At 45.4% G+C, this 21,719-nt stretch overlaps 2 protein-coding genes across 5 annotated transcripts in view; one reads left to right on the top strand and one right to left on the bottom strand.

The window, feature by feature from the left end:
• ZFYVE26 (zinc finger FYVE-type containing 26) overlaps positions 1-21,719 on the top strand; it is a 373,042-nt gene that overhangs the window by 65,073 nt on the left and 286,250 nt on the right. The gene's annotated exons all lie outside the window — the stretch shown is intronic.
• On the bottom strand, positions 736-19,978 carry LOC143804746 (galectin-related protein-like). Of its 4 annotated transcripts, XM_077283178.1 has the most exons (5): positions 19,789-19,978; positions 19,142-19,249; positions 2,241-2,329; positions 1,599-1,773; positions 736-1,216 (listed from the first exon to the last, which is right to left on the bottom strand). In XM_077283178.1, the coding sequence occupies exons 2-5, from the start codon at positions 19,226-19,228 to the stop codon at positions 1,073-1,075; spliced, it is 495 nt and encodes a 164-aa protein (XP_077139293.1). In that variant the 5' UTR covers positions 19,229-19,249; positions 19,789-19,978; the 3' UTR covers positions 736-1,072. The 4 variants fall into 4 exon arrangements, with proteins under 4 accessions (XP_077139293.1, XP_077139466.1, XP_077139557.1 ...); XM_077283351.1 differs by lacking the exon at positions 19,142-19,249; XM_077283442.1 differs by lacking the exons at positions 19,142-19,249; positions 19,789-19,978 and adding an exon at positions 6,873-6,948.

A 21,719-nucleotide genomic window follows, 5' to 3' on the forward strand; every position in this document is an offset into this window, starting at 1 on the left:
AAGCAAGGAGTAGAATGGTGCCAGGCAGATAGAGGACTGGTAGTAAGCAAGGAGTAGAATGGTGCCAGGCAAATAGGAGACTGGTACTAAACAAGTAGTAGAATGGTGCCAGGCAAATAGGAGACTGGTACTAAACAAGTAGTAGAATGGTGCCAGGCATATAAAGGACTGGTACTAATCAAGTGGTAGATTGGTGCCAGGCATATAAAGGACTGGTACTAAGCCAGGAGTAAAATGGTGCCAGGCAGATAGAGGACTGGTATTAAGCAAGGAGTAGAATGGTGCCAGGCAGATGGAGGACCAGTACTAAGCATGGAGTAGAATGGTGCCAGGCAGATAGGAGACTAGTACTAAACAAGTGGTAGAATGGTGCCAGGCATATAAAGGACTGGTACTAAGCAAGGAGTAAAATGGTGCCAGGCAGATAGAGGACTGGTAGTAAGCAAGGAGTAGAATGGTGTCAGGCAAATAGGGCACTGGTACTAAGCAAGTGGTAGAATGGTGCCAGGCATATAAAGGACTGGTACTATGCAAGGAGTAGAATGGTGCCAGGCAGATGGAGGACTGGTACTAGGCAAGGAGTAGAATTGTACTAGTCTAGTAGAGGACAACCTATACACACAAGGCCTATATCCACAAAAAATCAAAATAGATATGTGGAAAAGAAGGAATGGATTCAGTGCCAAATAAGTATGAAACTCATATAGAGAACAAGCACCACCACGAATAAGTAGATAAAAGAATATATCAAAGCTTTATTATAAACAGTAATGTAAAATGCAAGGATGTGAAAGAGGTAAGCCAAAAAATAAGTGGGACCACAATAAGCACCAGACACCAACAGATGTATGACAATTAGAGGTTGAATGCACTGCTCAATAGTTTGTATATACCCAAAAGTAATAATAGTATAAGATCTAGAGTAGAAAAGTATATACCAGAGCAGATGAACTCCAGAGGGGCTGTATACCACATCCCCATAGTCTAGTAGTAGACAGGAAGCAAGCAAGTAGAACTATGGTTCCAAACAAATGATGGACTGAAACCAAATAATTTTTTAATGTCCTCAATTTTATGCCACCTTGGTAAGTTTAATGTCTCCGGTCACTCTAAGGCCAGTCACCGCTTTGAGCTGTGGCACACGATGTGTGAAGTCGCAGAGACGTTGTCCATCTAAGAAGACCTGCATCTGTCGGTGCTGACAGACGATCTCCATCTGTAATGAGAAAGAACAAGCTTTGTCCAGCCACCCGAGTATAGTCAAAGTCGTGTAATAAATGTACGCACGTCTTTTTGTGGAGTTTTTGGAGCAGAAACTGAGCGGAATCTCTCCAAGTCCTCCTCAACACTGAGTTTCCACTCAGTTTTCGTTAAAATTCAGCAGAAATACTCAGCTTGAACACACCCTTACGCTCCCTTGTAAATCCAGTAGCTCAATGTATATCATTTTTCAAGCTAATCTCTATGGATTGGGCATTTAAAATCAGAACAGTAGGATTTTTTACTGTAAGATTAAAATCTTCCTAATCCTCCAGAACAGCGTTACTGATTATTGTGGTGGCTCATGTTCGATCTAATATTAATATTTGGACCCTTACCTTAAAGTTTTCTCCAGCAGTGAATGGGAAATACGGAATTTTTCTCTCTTCTGCACCCCAAATTCCGGCAAATTTAGCATTCCGGATTATAGATCTGTCTTGGAAGTTTACGGTTAGTAGAAGAGCGACATCCTCCTCCAAATCATTAGGCCTGCACAGCAAACTGACTGTAAAGCTAAGCACAAGGCTGCGTTAATCAGTGGCCCCAAAATTAGTGCCCAAGCGCTTTGAAATATTTTGTTGAACAGTAGAACATTTTTATAGTCGCCAGTTTGTTGTCCAGTTTGATTTTTATTTTGCCATGGTTCCCCCATCTCTTTTACAGAGCATATTTTAGGCATGGCAACTATGGAAAATTCTGTTAAGCCCCAGTAGGTGAAAACATGTTTAGCACTGGATAGTGGTATGATTTAGAGAATTAATTTCACTATTAGCGAAGCCTTTAGTATATTAGGCACTATTCAGTGGTAACATATGGACTGTCTATGGCGGTACTGTCAGTATAGGCTGAAAGGTATAAAACTGCGTAAAAATTGGAAATGAGCAGGGTCCTACTTTGCTTAATTGCTTCTATAAAAATAAAATATGCTACTGTTCCAAAACAGGATTTAGAGTACAACAAGAAAATACTTTTCATTTTACCTCTTAGGTCTGATATCTACCGTTCCCATAATGGTGATCTTCATGGCCGGCTTCATCCCACCTTTGATATCACCAACATATTTTTCTCCCTTAAAATGTATTACAGTAGGGAATTAGCTTCATCAGTATGAAGTGGTTGTAATTGTAACAAATTATATGTAATATATGCTATGTGGACAAAAGTGGTAGGTGCCACGTCTTAATCATTGTGACACAACAAGCGGTGGATGCCGCGTTGGAGAGATCGTCACGCCGCCCACTGAATCACCACTGGGCGAACCTGTTACATGGAGAAACCTTGGGGCCTTATAGCGTACATCTATACTCCCTAACAGACGGCTGGTGGGAGTGTACCCACTATTACACACAGACGGAGCGCCTTCACCCAGGCACCAGATCTCTACCAGTTCCTCGGGACACATTGTAAAGTAATACGGTGACATTTTGCCTTACCTGGGAGTTTTCGGCTCTATACGCGGTCACGGACCCGCTATAGTACTCGCAAGTACACAGTGGTTATTCCCACCATAGCAACGTTCCTGATGAAGGTCCGGTGAGGACCGAAACGTTGTTTATTTTTGCTGAACTGCATTAAAAATCTTCAAATTAAACAAAAGTTGAGTGCCAAGTTATCTATATATATAAGGCATCGTGATTACTCGCTAATCCCGCCCCCTGCACAGTAGCTCTGCCCTCCACACATCACCACACACAATCCCGCCCCCCCCACCACATTACCACACACAATCCCGCCCCCACCACATTACCACACACAATCTTGCCCCCCACCACATTACCACACACAATCCCGCCCCCCACCACATTACCACACACAATCCTGCCCCCCCACCATATTACCACACATAATCCCGCCCCCCACCACATTACTACACACAATCCCACCCCCCACGACATTACCACACACAATCCCGCCCCCCACCACATTACCACATACAATCTTGCCGCCCCACATTACCACATAATCCCGCCCCCCACCACATTACCACACACAATCCTGCCCCCCACCACATTACCACACATAATCCCACCCCCCCACCATATTACCACACATAATCCTGCCCCCCCACATTACCACACGAGGCTCCGTCCCCACACATTACCACACGAGGATCCATCACCCCACATTACCACACGAGGCTCCGTACCCACACATTACCACACGAGGCTCCGTCCTCACACATTACCACACGAGGCTCTGTCCCCACACATTACCATACGATGCTCTGTCCCTGCACATTACCACATGAGGCTCCGTCCCCACACATTACCACACGAGGCTCCGTCCCCACACATTACCACATGAGGCTGCGTCCACACACATTACCACACGAGGCTCTGTCCCCACACATTACCACATGAGGCTCTGTCCCCACACATTACCACACGAGGCTCTGTCCCCACACATTACCACACGAGGCTCCGTCCTCACGCATTACCACATGAGGCTCTGTCCCCCCACATTACCACACGAATCCAGTTTGCTTTTGATTTTACACTGTGAATAAAATGTATTAGTATTATTCTGATTTTTAATTATTATTATTGTTATTAACCCCTTACTGACATCGGACGGTATAGTACGTCCGATTTCAGCTCCCCTGCTTTGATGCAGGGCTCCGCGGTGAGCCCGCATCAAAGCCGGGACATGTCAGCTGTTTTGAACAGCTGACATGTGCCCGCAATAGCGGCGGGTGAAATCGCGATTCACCCGCTGCTATTAACTAGTTAAATGCCACTGTCAAACGCAGACAGCGGCATTTAACTACCGCATCCGGCCGGGCGGCCGGAAATGACATCATCACCGACCCCCGTCACATGATCGGGGGTCGGCGATGTATCAGGACAGTAACCATAGAGGTCCTTGAGACCTCTATGGTTACTGATCGCCGGTAGCTGTGAGCGCCACCCTGTGGACGGCGCTCACAGCACACCTGCAATTCTACTACATAGCAGCGAACAGCAGATCGCTGCTATGTAGCAGAGGCGATCGTGCTGTGCCTGCTTCTAGCCTCCCAAGGAGGCTATTGAAGCATGGCAAAAGTTAAAAAAATGTGAAAAAAAAAATATATATAAAAGTTTAAATCACCCCCCTTTCGCCCCAATCAAAACAAATAAATAAAAAAAAATCACACCTACACATATTTCGTATCGCCACGTTCAGAATCGCCCGATCTATCAATAAAAAAAGCATTAACCTGATCGCTAAACGGCGTAATGAGAAAAAAAATTGAAACGCCAGAATTACGTTTTTTTGGTCGCCGCGACATTGCATTAAAATGCAATAACGGGCGATCAAAAGAACATATCTGCACCGAATTGGAATCATTAAAAACGCCAGCTCAGCACGCAAAAAATAAGCCCTCAACCGACCCCAGATCATGAAAAATGGAAACGCTACGAGTATCGGAAAATGGCGCAATTTTTTTTTTTTTATTTTATTTTTTTTTTATAGCAAAGTTTGGAATTTTTTTTCACCACTTAGGTAAAAAATAACCTAGTCATGTTAGGTGTCTATGAACTCGTAATGACCTGGAGAATCATAACGGCAGGTCAGTTTTAGCATTTAGTGAACCTAGCAAAAAAGCCAAGCAAAAAACAAGTGTGGGATTGCACTTTTTTTGCAATTTCACCGCACTTGGAATTTTTTTCCCGTTTTCTAGTACACAACATGGTAAAACCAATGATGTCGTTCAAAAGTACAACTTGTCCCGCAAAAAAATAAGCCCTCACATGGCCAAATTGACGGAAAAATAAAAAAGTTATGGCTCTGGGAAGGAGGGGAGTGAAAAACAAACACGGAAAAACAAAAAATCCCACGGTCATGAAGGGGTTAACTTCATTTTAAGTTAATTTACCACCTGCGTAAGCGCTATTGAATGTTGTCATTATTTACTTTAGTTTAATCACTAGCAGCGTTAATTAGATAGCAATGAGCATGCCGAGCGTTAGCTGGCTGAAAACAGCTAGTATATTCATATGCTTCGAAATCCTTACTTACATACTTTAAGGTTATGTTCACACTGGGGGTGTTAGCTATTTCTGCAGTAGTTTTACCATGACTCAACTTTGTAATTTCTAGCCTAAATCTAGAGGAGTGCAGCTTGTAAAAAATAGCTTAAAAAGTAGCCGCCCCGTGCCATCATAGATAAGGATTTCTAGAATTCAAACCTCCCGCCTGCCCTGCCTTTCCCTCCAAGAACTGAACAATTACATCTGGAGAACATACAGTTTAACTTTTCCAGTCTGGTAAAAAAAAAAAATGGGATTCTCCGTTTTTTTTCTTCAAGAATTCCTATTCAATGTAAAACATCCTTTGTGAACCCAGCTGATCAGAAGAGAGGATGCCGATCCCCAGAGCTGCTGTCACCAGGTTCCAATCTACAACCTGCATGCGTTATTGCCTAGATCTCCTTGACTTGATGAGGCTGGTGTGCTTTCTTTGAAAATCCATGTCAGAATGACTGGATATGCTTTTTAAAAGGTTTTCCTGGTCTTCATGAACTCATAAAATGCTCATCTTCATATTAGGATTTTACAGCTATTCTGACGAGGACTTTCAAAATAAATACACCAATCCCATCGTGTTTCCATACATTTCCAATCTGATATCAATTAACCTATCCATAGTGGAGCGGCCCCCAGACACAGGACGACGGGGTACTCGGTACCGGGTCTCTCGGATCTGAGGATGTCACGGTGGCCCGACCCGGTCCGTGGTCCTGCTAAGGGGCGCCCAATAAAAGGTGTAGGTGGTGGTGTAGGTCGCAGCAAATAACGAGGACACAGGGTTGCAGTCTCTTTACCTCTTTACTGAAGGCTTCAGCATCCGCAATCCAGAGCACTGCTAACAGGGCTGGCTGAGACCGGCCAGTCCGAAGGCACATCCAGAGTTCCCTTTACAGGTGGAAATCAGTGTCCTTCCTACCAGCGCCTGTGTGTTGTAGTACCTCCCTGCTGAGCACCACGGGATAGTCCTCACAACTGTCGTGTAAGTTTCTGTTCTTTCTCTCTGACCCCCAGATGATATGGATAGGACGCACCCGTATGACGGGGGTAGGTCTGGAGTTATTTTATAGGGACCCTAGAGACGCCCCTCTCCCACAATTGCCTCCGTTGTCTTCGTTAGGTGTAAAGGTGAGACAGCCAACCTAAAGTTAACTGCCCGGCCGTAGTTCAAAGTAATGCGTAGAGTCTCTTACTTCCTCGGCGTTTCGGCCGCCGGCTACGCGCCTCAGAAGGATGTTGCTGATCTTGGGGCACGACTCCTTCTGGTTCTATCTCCTATGTGCTGTGATCCCGTTTCTCACTTCTCCACAATATGCTTCGCTTCGTGTCCTTTCTTAGGAGTCTGCCGCTATAAGGCACAGGCACGGCTCCGTAACGATCTGTCCTTTTCTAGGGCTCTGTCAGGATCCCACCCCTGACAGGGCCTCTCTCGAGCTCTCCCCAGCTACTTTCTCCCTGACTTCCTATCCAACCCCCAGTTTTACCCAAGTGTGAGGAGTGGCCTAGTAGATAGGACCTTTTGCTCCCCCTGGCGGCCGGAGTGTGAAGTGTAATGTGTGTCTGTGATACCTGCAAGGTGAACTCTTTTAGTGCAATCAGACGTACCATCACTCCCGTTAGTGGCGGAGCGGCAGTACTGCAACGACCAGGACTCTGGGGCGCTGCACTCCCCCCCGGGTAAATCCAGTACTCCCGGACTGGGAAAAGAACAACAACAACACATGTTAGCAACAGACATACAAAATTTTGAAATGCTATGAACAAGTAAATATAACAGGCCTTCCCTTTATGGGAGGTGAGGACACTTGAACGTTGCGAAAGTTTGGTCATGCACAGTTCATGACTCCCAGTTCAGTGGGTGCAACCGGGAAACAGCAGGAACCCCGGGTAAACAAAGGGGTCCCTGTGAAAGTTTTGGAGCAATTCACTGTCCATTACTCCATTGTCCATTTTTAAACCTGTAACAAAGATATTTACACAAACATTTTCAACTAAATAGCAACTATCGTTAATATCTCCAAGTTTTGTAGCGAAGTGGAGTTTGATTCTTAGTGCTACGTGTAGACCTCCGCAGTGCAGGGGTTGCTATTGGCCTAACAGGGCCCGCTACGCTTGCTATCGCTGGTGTAGTGCACTGTCTTCTAGCTACACTTCTAGTGAGTCTGGGTAGCACTGGCATGCTGGAGCTCTCAGGGCTGCTGCTACTAATGGTGGGTATGGCAGATTCACCGATAGCAGAGGGAGGACTTGCCGGTTCAACGGTTGGCAAGGCATCCTCTGGTGGGGTCTGCTGTGATTGCGGGTCCGGATGATCTGGCACCACATTTAGTTCTGGCGGTTTCAGTTGACGAAACGTTAAGACAGGTACCATGATGGTCTGATTTATTTGAGTCCAAGACTGGGGAAAATCGCCAAGAACAGTGTGTATCATCTTCTCATCTTCTACAGGTGGAGAGGTTCCTGGATCTGTTTCCCTCTCTCTCAACTTATCAGGGTATATTTTAAGGTGGTCTCTGGATATCGCCGTTGAGGTTTCCCCTCCATCTTTGCTGATGAGACAAACCTTCGTGTTGTCGAAATCGGATGGCAGGATGGTATACAGTTCCGCTTCCCAATGGTCGGTAAGCTTGTGTAGTCTCATCTTCCGTTTGAGTACTTGCTCAACTCATATGTAGGCTGTGCTGAACAGAGGTTTTCACATTCACCCAGGCATACAGACATTGGCCTTTGGTAAGTGTTCACATTTGGACAGGGAGGTCAGGGACCCATCAGTTTGAGACCACCTTGACGTCGGTTGATGGGCACACACTATTTGATTATATCAAATTCTGTGCTAAGCGTCTCTTAAATAATTTTCTAATGTTCAAAAGCCATTTTGCTATTCAAATTTCAAGTATTACTTATTAGACATGCTTTGGCACGATAGAGTGCAACCTTTTTTGTATATTTATGTATGGAGGTAGCTGCTCCTGGTATGCACCTATTCACACTAGTTAGGATGTGCGAGTTTTTTTTCTGTCATTTCAATGCTAGCTTATTGACTGAGCACTCCTCCCATCACCATGTGGTTTTTAATTGCATCTCATTACACTTGGTCCCGGCCAACTCATATGTAGGCTGTGCTGAACAGAGGTTTTCACATTCACCCAGGCATACAGACATTGGCCTTTGGTAAGTGTTCACATTTGGACAGGGAGGTCAGGGACCCATCAGTTTGAGACCACCTTGACGTCGGTTGATGGGCACACACTATTTGATTATATCAAATTCTGTGCTAAGCGTCTCTTAAATAATTTTCTAATGTTCAAAAGCCATTTTGCTATTCAAATTTCAAGTACAGGTCCTTCTCAAAAAATTAGCATATAGTGTTAAATTTCATTATTTACCATAATGTAATGATTACAATTAAACTTTCATATACTATAGATTCATTATCCACCAACTGAAATTTGTCAGGTCTTTTATTGTTTTAATACTGATGATTTTGGCATACAACTCCTGATAACACAAAAAACCTGTCTCAATAAATTAGCATATCAAGAAAAGGTTCTCTAAAGGCCCCGTCTCACTTAGCGATTTACCAACGATCACGACCAGCGATATGACCTGGCCGTGATCGTTGGTAAGTCGCTGTGTGGTCGCTGGGGAGCTGTCACACAGACAGCTCTCCCCAGCGACCAACGATCAGGGGAACGAGTTCGGCATCGTTGAAACTGTCTTCAACGATGCCGAAGTCCCCCTGCAGCACCCGGGTAACCAGGGTAAACATCGGGTTACTAAGCGCAGGGCCGCGCTTAGTAACCCGATGTTTACCCTGGTTACCAAAAAAACAAACAGTACATACTCGCCTTTCGGTGTCCAGGTCCCTTGCCATCTGCTTCCTGCTCTGACTGAGCCGCCGTACACTGAGAGCAGAGCGCAGCGGTGACGTCACTGCTGTGCTCTCACTTCTCACTGTACGGCCGGCAGTCAGTGAGAGCAGGAAGCAGACGGCAAGGGACCTGACGGACATCAGAAGGCGAGTATGTATTGTTTGTTTTTTTTTACATTTACGCTGGTAACCAGGGTAAACATCGGGTTACTAAGCGCGGCCCTGCGCTTAGTAACCCGATGTTTACCCTGGTTACCAGTGAAGACATCGCTGGATCGGTGTCACACACACCGATTCAGCAATGTCAGCGGGGCCTCAACGACCAAAAAAAGGTCCAGGCCATTCCGACACGACCAGCGATCTCGCAGCAGGGGCCTGATCGCTGGTACGTGTCACACATAGCGAGATCGCTATGGAGGTCGCTGTTGCGTCACAAAACTTGTGACTCAGCAGCGATCTCGCTAGCGATCTCGCTATGTGAGACGGGGCCTTAAATGACCTATTACCCTAATCTTCTGAATCAACTAATTAACTCTAAACACATGCAAAAGATACCTGAGGCTTTTAAAAACTCCCTGCCTGGTTCATTACTCAAAACCCCCATCATGGGTAAGACTAGCGACCTGACAGATGTCAAGAAGGCCATCATTGACACCCTCAAGCAAGAGGGTAAGACCCAGAAAGAAATTTCTCAACAAATAGGCTGTTCCTAGAGTGCTGTATCAAGGCACCTCAATGGTAAGTCTGTTGGAAGGAAACAATGTGGCAGAAAACGCTGTACAACGAGAAGAGGTGACCGGACCCTGAGGAAGATTGTGGAGAAGGACCGATTCCAGACCTTGGGGAACCTGAGGAAGCAGTGGACTGAGTCTGGTGTGGAAACATCCAGAGCCACCGTGCACAGGCGTGTGCAGGAAATGGGCTACAGGTGCCGCATTCCCCAGGTAAAGCCACTTTTGAACCATAAACAGCGGCAGAAGCGCCTGACCTGGGCTACAGAGAAGCAGCACTGGACTGTTGCTAAGTGGTCCCAAGTACTTTTTTCTGATGAAAGCAAATTTTGCATGTCATTCGGAAATCAAGGTGCCAGAGTCTGGAGGAAGACTGGGGAGAAGGAAATGCCAAAATGCCTGAAGTCCAGTGTCAAGTACCCACAGTCAGTGATGGTGTGGGGTGCCATGTCAGCTGCTGGTGTTGGTCCACTGTGTTTCATCAAGGGCAGGGTCAATGCAGCTAGCTATCAGGAGATTTTGGAGCACTTCATGCTTCCATCGGCTGAAATGCTTTATGGAGATGAAGATTTCATTTTTCAGCACGACCTGGCACCTGCTCACAGTGCCAAAACCACTGGTAAATGGTTTACTGACCATGGTATTACTGTGCTCAATTGGCCTGCCAACTCTCCTGACCTGAACCCCATAGAGAATCTGTGGGATATTGTGAAGAGAAAGTTGAGAGACGCAAGACCCAACACTCTGGATGAGCTTAAGGCCGCTATTGAAGCATCCTGGGCCTCCATAACATCTCAGCAGTGTCACAGGCTGATTGCCTCCATGCCACGCCGCATTGAAGCAGTCATTTCTGCCAAAGGATTCCCGACCAAGTATTGAGTGCATAACTGAACATTATTATTTGATGGTTTTTTGTTTGGTATTAAAAAACACTTTTATTTGATTGGTCGGGTGAAATATGCTAATTTATTGAGACAGGTTTTTTGTGTTATCAGGAGTTGTATGCCAAAATCATCAGTATTAAAACAATAAAAGACCTGACAAATTTCAGTTGGTGGATAATGAATCTATAGTATATGAAAGTTTAATTGTAATCATTACATTATGGTAAATAATGAAATTTAACACTATATGCTAATTTTTTGAGAAGGACCTGTATTACTTATTAGACATGCTTTGGCACGATAGAGTGCAACCTTTTTTGTATATTTATGTATGGAGGTAGCTGCTCCTGGTATGCACCTATTCACACTAGTTAGGATGTGCGAGTTTTTTTTCTGGCAATTTCACCACCAGTCAGCTCCAACTGCTGTCTCTGCATCAGAGCCCTGATTTCTTTTTGCAGGGCGCGTTGTTCACTGTAGCCAGCTGTTTCGGCTACCTGCTGTAACAAGACAATAACTTCTGCAAGAAGTTTTCTATGACATTAGTACCAATGGTCATCATGGGATTACATTCGCGGCGGTCAATATCAACAATTACAATCCCTTGGGCCTCCAATTCTACCCGCCCCACTTTGATGGTGACCTCTTTATACCCCATTTGTGGCAATGGCTGACCATTACTGGCTATTATGGTGAAATCATCATCGGGGCCACGGGTAATCTCGGTGTTCTCCCAATAACGTTTATAAAGGATGTAAGGCATAGTCGTCACCTGGGAACCAGTGTCCAGCAAAGCGTTCATGGGGATACCGTCGATCACAATGGGGAGAACTGGTCGCCGCCAATGTATTTGGCTCTCCAGTTTTGCGGGCCTGATCGTCCTACTCCTGGGGGTTGGCCCTCTGCCCCAGGGGTTGCTCGTTTAAATGACAGTACCTTGCAAGATGGCCCACCTGGTGGCAGCGGCGGCAGATAGGTCGTCCGTCCCGATGAAAGCGATCGTCGTCCCTGCCTCTGGTCGGTGGAGTCCTCCTCTGTCGCTGCCAGGGGACATCTTAAGGTCTGGAAGCCATCTGGATCTTCTCCTTGGGGGCCTCCTCTAGAGATTGTACGGTCCGAGCTAGGGCAGCAACGCTCTTGGTCAGCTCCTGCATCTGGAGGCGTAGTCCTGCAGGGGAGTCGTCTTCCAGGATCTAAGCATCGACCTCGGCAGAAATTGGCGTATCCGGCGCCACTTCCTGGTGGTACGTGAGGGCTTGACGCCTGGGAAGTACAGCACGGCTGGATGGCTTTATCTTTGAATTGCGCAAAAGTCAGGTCTGGATTCTGCATGGCCAGGAAGTGTAATTGAGCCCTTTGGTGACTGCACAGGAGCCCCTCGATGAACCGCTCTTTCAGGAGTTTATCTTCATCTTGCATGCTGTTTGGGTCACTCTGCTTGATGGCCCGCAGTGCCTCCTGGAGATTAAGGGCATAGTCCCGTAAGCTATCCTGCGGCCTCTGCTTGCATCCATAGAACGTCAATTTAATTTCTGTAGCGGTGCGGGTGTCAAAGGTGGCTTTAAACTTTGCAAAGACCTGCTGCGCAGTTCTCTTATCCGCGGCGGGCCTGGACTTCACTTCTCTCAGAGCCGCTCCAAAGAGTTGGCCTGTTATCATATGAACTTTCTGGGGCTCTGTCGAGGGATAGAACTCAAGCAGGCTGCAGATCCCTTCTTTAAAGTCAGTTAGTGTATGTGATTCTCCAGAGTATCGCGGGAGCCAGGCTGCTCCAGGTAGGTACGGCATGGAGAAGGGCATTATGGCTGCTGTAGCCGCGGCAGTATCCGGCTGGCTGATGGGGGTGGTAAGCTCTGCGGCAACCGGCGGTGGTACAAGGCCCGCGGCTGCATCCACTGCGGCGCCCGGAGGCGCCCCTGGGTCTGCAGCTGCGACCGCCGCCTCCGCTCCTCCCGAATCAGACATGGCCGTTCCTCCCCCCTGCTAACCTGCTGGAAGTCGGGGTTCCTCTTCCGGAATCGGCACCTCACCGTGTCTTCTTGTTCCACGCTCTTTTTGGCCGGCTCTGCCCACGAAGCTATGGCTCCTCCCTTCGTGCGCGGCGATGGCGGATTTTGGCGGCAAATAGCAATACACAGTTTTTGCAATAAATCACGGTTCAAGCACAAATCAGTCACAGTTCCAAGGCACACATGACCTGATTCTTCAGGCTTAAGTAGATCCTGTTCGTGATGCCAAGTTGGAGCGGCCCCCAGACATAGGACGACGGGGTACTCGGTACCGGGTCTCTCGGTTCTGAGGATGTCACGGTGGCCTGACCCGGTCCATGGTCCTGCTAAGGGGCGCCCAATAAAAGGTGTAGGTGGTGGTGTAGGTCGCAGCAAATAACGAGGACACGGGGTTGCAGTCTCTTTACCTCTTTACTGAAGGCTTCGACATCTGCAATCCAGAGCACTGTTAACAGGGCTGGCTGAGACCGGCCGGTCTGAAGGCACATCCAGAGTTCCCTTTACAGGTGGAAATCAGTGTCCTTCCTACCAGCGCCTGTGTGCTGTAGTACCTCCCTGCTGAGCACCACGGGATAGTCCTCATAACTGTCGTGTATGTTTCTGTTCTTTCTCTCCGTCCCCCAGATGATATGGATAGGATGCACCCGTATGACGGGGGTAGGCCTGGAGTTATTTTATAGGGACCCTAGAGACGCCCCTCTCCCACAATTGCCTCCATTGTCTTCGTTAGGTGTAAAGGTGAGACAGCCAACCTAAAGTTAACTGCCCGGCCGTAGTCCAAAGTAATGCGTAGAGTCTCTTACTTCCTCGGCATTCCGGCCGCCGGCTACGCGCCTCAGAAGGATGTTGCTGATCTTGGGGCACGACTCCTTCTGGTTCTATCTCCTTTGTGCTGTGATCCCGTTTCTCACTTCTCCACAATATGCTTCGCTTCGTGTCCTTTCTTAGGAGTCTGCCGCTATAAGGTACAGGCACGGCTCCGTAACGATCTGTCCTTTTCTAGGGCTCTGTCAGGATCCCACCCCTGACAGGTCCTCTCTCGAGCTCTCCCCAGCTACTTTCTCCCTGACTTCCTATCCAACCCCCAGTTTTACCCAAGAGTGAGGAGTGGCCTAGTAGATAGGACCTTTTGCTCCCCCTGGCGGCCGGAGTGTGAAGTGTAATGTGTGTCTGTGATACCTGCAAGGTGAACTCTTTTAGTGCAATCAGACGTACCATCACTCCCCTTAGTGGCGGAGCGGCAGTACTGCAACGACCAGGACTCTGGGGCGCTGCACTAGGATAGGCCATCAATATGAAAGGAGTGGAGCAACCTCTTTGAGGAGGACCTGTCATCAGGATCAAACATGTTAAACTGAAGGTATGGGCAGATTGGCACTGTCATACTGATTTAATATGTACCTTTAGTATAAAAATCCGCAGCCTGGTTTTAGTTAAATCATCATGATACATTTCAGTTTCCTCGGTGCTTCGTGGTGTGACTTGTGGGAGGAACTGTGGGAAGGGTCAGAGGGCTCAGACATGGCCCCTCCACTGCTTCTGTTGCATTGCTTTAAATTTTGGGCTGGAACTGTCTTAGCTGCAGGCGGCGCTCTTGTTGGTGGCAGTTTTTATGAAAATTGCATCGGCGCGTGCGCAGATCGATCTCCAGCGATCTTCATGAAAATGGTGCCGAAGGTGGCGCATGCACAGAATGAGAAACCTAAGCTACTGAAATGCCCTGCACATGGGGTAAGAGACATAGTGAATCAGATGAACTATACTAAACTTCTAATTAGAGGTACAGTTCTGCCTATCATTACTGGCACCCATGAAGTTTAAGTATATAATATGGAAAATCTCCTGAAAAAAATCAATAAAGTGAAACAGATTTTTGGCTATAGCACTCGTATTAAATGCAAAAGAGCAAATGATAATTAATAATTTTAAACAAAAAAACAATGAGAGGGAAACATAGAAAAACCTAAATCTGCTGTGACACTGCTATTGGCCCTTTTACATTAAATTAGTATGGAAACACATTTTGACTCATCTGTGGTAAATCACAAATTAGAATCAACTGTAATTAATTGTCGGTGCCCATGTGACCTGAATTAGCCAATGAATGATGACTTCAGTGTTTTAAAAAGCCACATGGTAGGCCCTGTCCCTTTGTTACAATAGTGAAGACATCAGAACTGCTACTATTAGCAAACACAAGACTCCCAAAGGGTATGAGGCCATGTCCAAAGATCTTGGAATCCCAGTTTCAACAGTGTGCAATGTTATTAAGAAGTTTGCTAAACAGGGAACCGTCAAGAACCTCCCTACGCCGCACACTAAACCAAGCAGAGCTTTATGAGCAAAGGCCATAGAAGAAACCATTTCTGAAGAATAGACATAAAAAGGAACCACTGATCTTTGCCAAAGAGTACCTTGGCAAACCATAATCCTTCTGGGAAAATGTTCTGTTGCACAGATGAAACAAAAATAGAACTTTTTGGCAATGCAAAGCAACGGTTTGTTTACAGATGGCACAATGAAGCTTATAAGGAAAAGAACACCCTAGCAACAGGTTAAGCATGGTGGAGGATCCATAATGCTGTGGGGTTGCTTTGCTGCGCTTGGTACTGGAGGCCTTGGCTGTATCACAGAAATCATGAAATCAGAGAATTATCAAGAGATTTTAGAGCAAAATGTCCTACCCACTGTAAGACAACTTGGTTTGAGTCGAAGATCAGGGGTCCCCCAGCAAGACAATGACCCAAAAAGCACATCCAACAGTACACAAGAATGGTTGAAATTTTTTTTAAAATATCCAGCAATAAGTCCTGATCTCAATCCCAGTGAAAATTTTTGGGGAGAGCTGAAATCTGCCATTGGGAAAAAGAACCCTGCAGACATTCAAGAGCTTGAACAAACTGCAAAGGAAGAGTAGGAGAAAATACCATCTGAGAACTGCAAGAAGCTTGAAGATGGCTACAAGAAACATTTGAAGGCTGTCATCAATGCCAAAGGGGGGCAACCAAGTATTCATTAGTGGTGCCTTTATTGCTGCACATGCTGTTTATTCTGTTTCTCTATGAAATCGTAACATGTAAGTTGAAAAACGATGTTTTATTGTTGTATTACTTTGGACCACTAATTAAAAAATCCCAAGGCTATAACTATGGTACATTTCCATTTATTTCTGAAGAAATTGTACAGACTGTGAAAAACATGATGGGTGCCAATAATGGCGAGAAGCACTGTATTTGTGAATAATATTATCATTACACCTACTATATATTGGAATAGCATCTTGAAGATGGGAATACCCCTTCAAGGTTAGAGTGCATGTCACTAAGTCTGGACAGACTGCGGGTCTCCTGACTCGAACTCAACAACCTAAGTTAAGGTCACGAGTTCCGCGGCCAGTCCGGACATCATGGCATGTACTCAGTCAATGAATGTCAGACATGTTCAACCGCTGTCAATCACTGACAGTGGCATTTTAAGCACCGCGATCTGGTCCATGTGTCCATCGGATCAAGTAAAATTGGAGTCCTGATAGGTTGCCATCACTGCCATGTTCATTCTCCTGGGAAATCCATTAACAGGCTGGGAATCCTAGGAAACACTGGGTTTTACTATATACTGCAATACAATGGTACAAGTGATCAAAGGATTGCAGGTTTAAGTCCCTTCTGGGAGCTGAAAAAATAAGTAAAAAGTAAATATATATATATATATATATATATATATATATATATATAATCTATATGAGCAAAAAAAGAAAAGCAGCACACAAAAAATAATAAAAAAGTGGACTTTATTGCCTGAACGGCGTGGCAATGTTTCGGATATACAATCCTTTTTCAAGCTATATATATCTATCTATATATATAATTGTCTGAGGGGTACTTCCGTCTTTCTGTCTGCAACTTCCGTCACGGAAATCCCGCGTCGCTGATTGGTCTCGCCAGCTGCCTGTCATGGCTGCCGCAACCAATCAGCGACGGGCACAGTCCGATTAGTCCCTCCCTACTCCCCTGCAGTCAGTGCCCGGCGCCCGCTCCATACTCCCCGCAGTCAGTGCCCGGCACCCGCTCCATACTCCCCTCACCGCTCACACAGGGTTAATCTCAGTGGTAATGTACCGCGCTATGCCGCGGGTAACGTTACCGCTGCTATTAACACTGTGTGTCCCCAACTTTGTACTATTGATGCTGCCTGTGCAGCATCAATAGTAAAAAAAAATCTAATGTTAAAAATAATACTAAAAAAAAAAAACCTGCTATACTCACCCTCCGTAGTCCGACGATGCGCTCGCGCCTTCCGCCAGCTTCCGGTCCCAGAGATGCATTGCGAAATTACCCAGAAGACTTAGCGGTCTCGCAAGACCGCAAAGTCTTCTGGGTAATTTCGCAATGCATCCTGGGAACAGAAGATGGCGGCAGCCGCGCGCACATCGCCAGAGCGCCGTTGGATCCCAGGGGGTGAGTATGTAACTATTTTTTATTTTAATTCTTTTTTTAACAGGGATATGGTGCCCACACTGCTAAATACTGCGTGGGCTGCGTTATATACTACATGGCTGCTATATACTATGTGGGCAGTACTATATACTACATGGCTGCTTATACTACGTGGGCAGTACTATATACTACATGGCTGCTATATACTACGTGGACAGTACTATATACAGTACTACATGGCTGCTATATACTACGTGGGCAGTACTATATACTACCTGGCTGCTAGATACTATGTGGGCAGTACTATATACTACATGGCTGCTATATACTACGTGGGCAGTACTATATACTACATGGCTGCTATATACTACGTGGGCAGTACTATATACTACATGGCTGCTATATACTACGTCGGCAGTACCATATACTACATGGCTGCTATATACTACGTGGGCAGTACTATATACTACATGGCTGCTATATACTACGTGGGCAGTACTATATACTACATGGCTGCTATATACTATGTGGACAGTACTATAGACTACATGGCTGCTATATACTACGTGGGCAGTACTATATACTACATGGCTGCTATATACTACGTGGACAGTATTATATACAGTACTACATGGCTGCTATATACTACTTGGGCAGTACTATATACTACATGGCTGCTATATACTACGAGGGCAGTACTATATACTACATGGCTGCTATATACTATGTGGGCAGTACTATATACTACATGGCTGCTATATACTACGAGGGCAGTACTATATACTACATGGCTGCTATATACTACGAGGGCAGTACTATATACTACATGGCTGCTATATACTACGTGGGCAGTACTATATACTAGATGGCTGCTATATACTACGTGGGCAGTGTTAGATACTGCGTGGGCTGTGTTATATACTACATGGCTGCTGTATACTACGTGGCCAGTGTTACATACTATGTGGCCTGTTTTGTACTGCGTGGGCTGTGCTATATATTGCGTGGCTTGTGTTATATACTACGTCGCCTGTGTTATATACTACGTGGCTGCTATATACTGCGTGGCCAGTGTTATATAGTACATGGGCTGTGTTATATACTGCTTGGCCTGTGTTATATATTGCGTGGCCTGTATTAACGCATCGGGTATTCTACAATATGTATGTATGTATAGAGCAGCCACATACTATATAGCACAGGCCACGTACTATTTGTCTGCTATATACTACATGGCTCCTATATACTACGTGACCAGTGTTACATACTATGTGGCCTGTTTTGTACTGCGTGGGCTGTGCTATATATTGCGTGGCCTGTGTTACAGTATATATATATATATATATATATATATATATACGGTATATATATATCTGAATACCTCCACCTTTCCCCATTTAATATTAAAATGACCAAAAAACAGTATATACCCCCAACCTACTGTCCCCATCCCCACCATCCTGCAGTATGTAAGTCCGCAAGGGCAGGGTCCTCGCCCCTCTGTATCAGTCTGTCATTGTAAGTTTGTCTACTGTAAGTGATATCTGTAACCTGTATGTAACCCCTTCTCATGTACAGCACCATGGAATCAATGGTGCTATATAAATAAATAATTATATATATATATATATATATATATATATATATATATATATTTATTAGATGGCATTGCCGCTTCAGTAAAAATCAGTATCAGTAACTCAGTAAACGTTTTAATGAAAAAAAAATCGAAACACACCAAAAAGTGAAATAAAAAGCGTTCACAAAATAGTATATGTGCCATATAATATCAATAACATTGTCATCTCATCACTCAAAACAGAAACCTCACATAGTTTTATCAATGAAAAAATAAAAATTAATTATTTTTTTTTTTCGTTATAACGTTCTGAGTTTGTTGTTTTTTTTTTTAAAAGAAAGAACATCACCATAATCATACTGACCCTGGGGGAATCATGTTCCCAAGTAATTTTTACTGCATTGCTGTTTTTTTCCCACGACTTCACCCCACTTGTCATTATTTTTCCCATTTTGCCAGACTACAACTCATCCTGCAAAAAAACGAGCTCTCAAATGGCTATTCTGATGGAAAATTAAAAAAGTTAACAGATTGGCTGCATCCTTAATGGGTTAATATATTCTGCAGATCAATTTCTCACACTTTCCAACACCTCTGCTTGCTGTCAGTAAATTGTAAGATTTACTTCTAGTGTCCGAAGGCAGAAACTCTGTTGGGTCGAGTTCAGACTGGTGTATTTCCGTATACAGATGGCAATGCCCCTTCTGAGCTTGGATCTCCCAACTTGAAATTACAGCCTTATACACATCTATGAGGCTGTAAGGTCCGGTCTGGAGACCTGCGGTCAGACCCGGGTGTTGCAGTGTGAAATACACCAGTCTGAATGGGTTAGATGCTATTGTAGCAGATGATCAGCTGTGAGAAGAACGGGGTTTTTTTTTCGGCCACTGATTGCAAATAAGAATCTTATTACTCACTGACAGCAAGCAGAGATCTTGAAAATGGGCTCAAACAACAGCTATAAGGCCACTGAATGTGGTATTACACGTAGTAGTGCGGTGATATACTCACGTTGGTGCAGGTTGCTGTCTCGGCCATGGTGCGACTGGCGATGGCGGACTTCAGATGTGTCAGGAGTCAGATGTGAAGTTTTGGCTCGCCTTTTAAAAATAAACACTACAATGGGAAAGAGGCGTGCGGGCGGCTTATCTGTCCCAGACAGGCCTCGGACAGCTGAGCCACCAAACTGACAAACTGCAGCCATGCCGCAAGGCCGAGGTGGTGGTAACCATGCAGATACTAAACCAAGGACACTGACAATTTTCCATTTTGCTCTTTTGTTTTTTTCCTCCATAACTTTTTATTTTTCTACCGACTCACCCATATAAGGGCTTTTTTTTCTTGCAGGACGAGTTCTAGCATTAATTGACACCATACATTGTACTAGAAAAAGTGAAATGGTGAGAAAAAAAATGGCTGCAATTCCACCATTGTTTTTTTGGGTTTTACTTTTACAGCGTTAACTATACAGTAAAAATAACCTGGTTATGTGATTCTCCATGTCAGTACGATTTCTGCAATACCAAATTTTCATTGTTAATTGTTTGATTTAAGTGGTGAATAAAAAATTCCATAATGTATAAAAATCATGAATAAGGGTACTGTCACACAATGCAATTTTGATCGCTACGACGGCACGATCCGTGACGTCGCAGCGTCGTATGATTATCGCTCCAGCGTCGTAGACTGCGGTCACACGTTGCAATCACGGCGCTGGAGCGATGCCGAGGTCCCCGGGTAACCAGGGTAAACATCGGGTAACTAAGCGCAGGGCCGCGCTTAGTAACCCGATGTTTACCCTGGTTACCAGCGTAAACGTAAAAAAAAAAAACATTACATACTCACATTCCGGTGTCTGTCCCCCGGCGTTCTGCTTCTCTGCACTGTGTAAGCACCATAGCCGGAAAGCACAGCGGTGACGTCACCGCGTCACCGCTGTGCTCGCTTTCCGGCTGGCAGGCGCTCACAGTGCAGAGAAGCTGAGACGCCGGAGGACAGACACCGGAATGTAAGTATGTACTGTTTGTTTTTTTTACGTTTACGCTGGTAACCAGGGTAAACATCGGGTTACTAAGCGCGGCCCTGCGCTTAGTTACCCGATGTTTACCCTGGTTACAAGCGAACACATCGCTGGATCGCTGTCACACACAACGATCCAGCGATGTCAGCGGGTGATCAAGCGACGAAAGAAAGTTCCAAACGATCTGCTACGACGTACGATTCTCAGCAGGGTCCCTGATCGCTGCTGCGTGTCAGACACTGCGAGAACGTAACGATATCGCTAGAACGTCACGAATCGTACCGTTGCACCCTTAGTCGTACCGGTAATTGTATTTCCAGGAGTCTATCATGGCAGCACCACAGGAGGTCGTCCTCTTATGCTCTATGCGACAAGTACACCAGGATGGATGCAACTCAATTTTATTGACTTTCCTTCAAGCCCAGAGTTCACAGGAGGGAATGTAAGGCCATGTTCACACATTCAGAATTTGGTCAGTGTTTTACATCAGTATTTCTAAACCAAATCCAGAAGTGGGTTAAATATGCAGAAGTGGTGACGTGTTTCTGTTATACTTTTCCTCTGATTGTTCCACTCCTGGTTTTGGCTACCAAATACTCATATAAAAACTAACTAAATACTGAACGTGTGAACGTGGCCTAAGGGTGCTGTCATGATGGACTCCTGGAAATATAATTATCTGTACGACTAATTCCTACTTTCCAGGACATCCCTCCTTACAGCACACCAGAATACCAAATAAAAGGCCTATGGTGGGACTAGTACCTGGAGGACCTTTCTTCGAAAAGGCAGTCTGCTGACTAGACAAAACATCCTGCTTGTAATGCCTGCAGAAAGTCTTTAGGCTGGACCAACGTTGCTTCCCTGCAGATCTGATCCACTGAGGCCCCTTCCCGTTCACCCCAGGAAATTCATACATTGA

Source organism: Ranitomeya variabilis, chromosome 1, assembly GCF_051348905.1.
Source record: "Ranitomeya variabilis isolate aRanVar5 chromosome 1, aRanVar5.hap1, whole genome shotgun sequence".
In the NCBI taxonomy this organism is placed as follows: Eukaryota; Metazoa; Chordata; class Amphibia; order Anura; family Dendrobatidae; genus Ranitomeya; species Ranitomeya variabilis.

What these genes read in the sequence shown, in the direction of transcription:
- LOC143804746 (XM_077283178.1), bottom strand. Translation starts at nt 19,228, where the DNA reads ATGGGAAAAATAATGACAAGTGGGGTGAAGTCGTGGGAAAAAAACAGC. An exon ending in GTAGATATCAGACCTAAGAG is followed by an intron (nt 1,774 to 2,240) that starts GTAAAATGAAAA and finishes CCTTGTGCTTAG; the next exon opens with CTTTACAGTCAGTTTGCTGT. An exon ending in CTGCTGGAGAAAACTTTAAG is followed by an intron (nt 1,217 to 1,598) that starts GTAAGGGTCCAA and finishes TTCTCATTACAG; the next exon opens with ATGGAGATCGTCTGTCAGCA.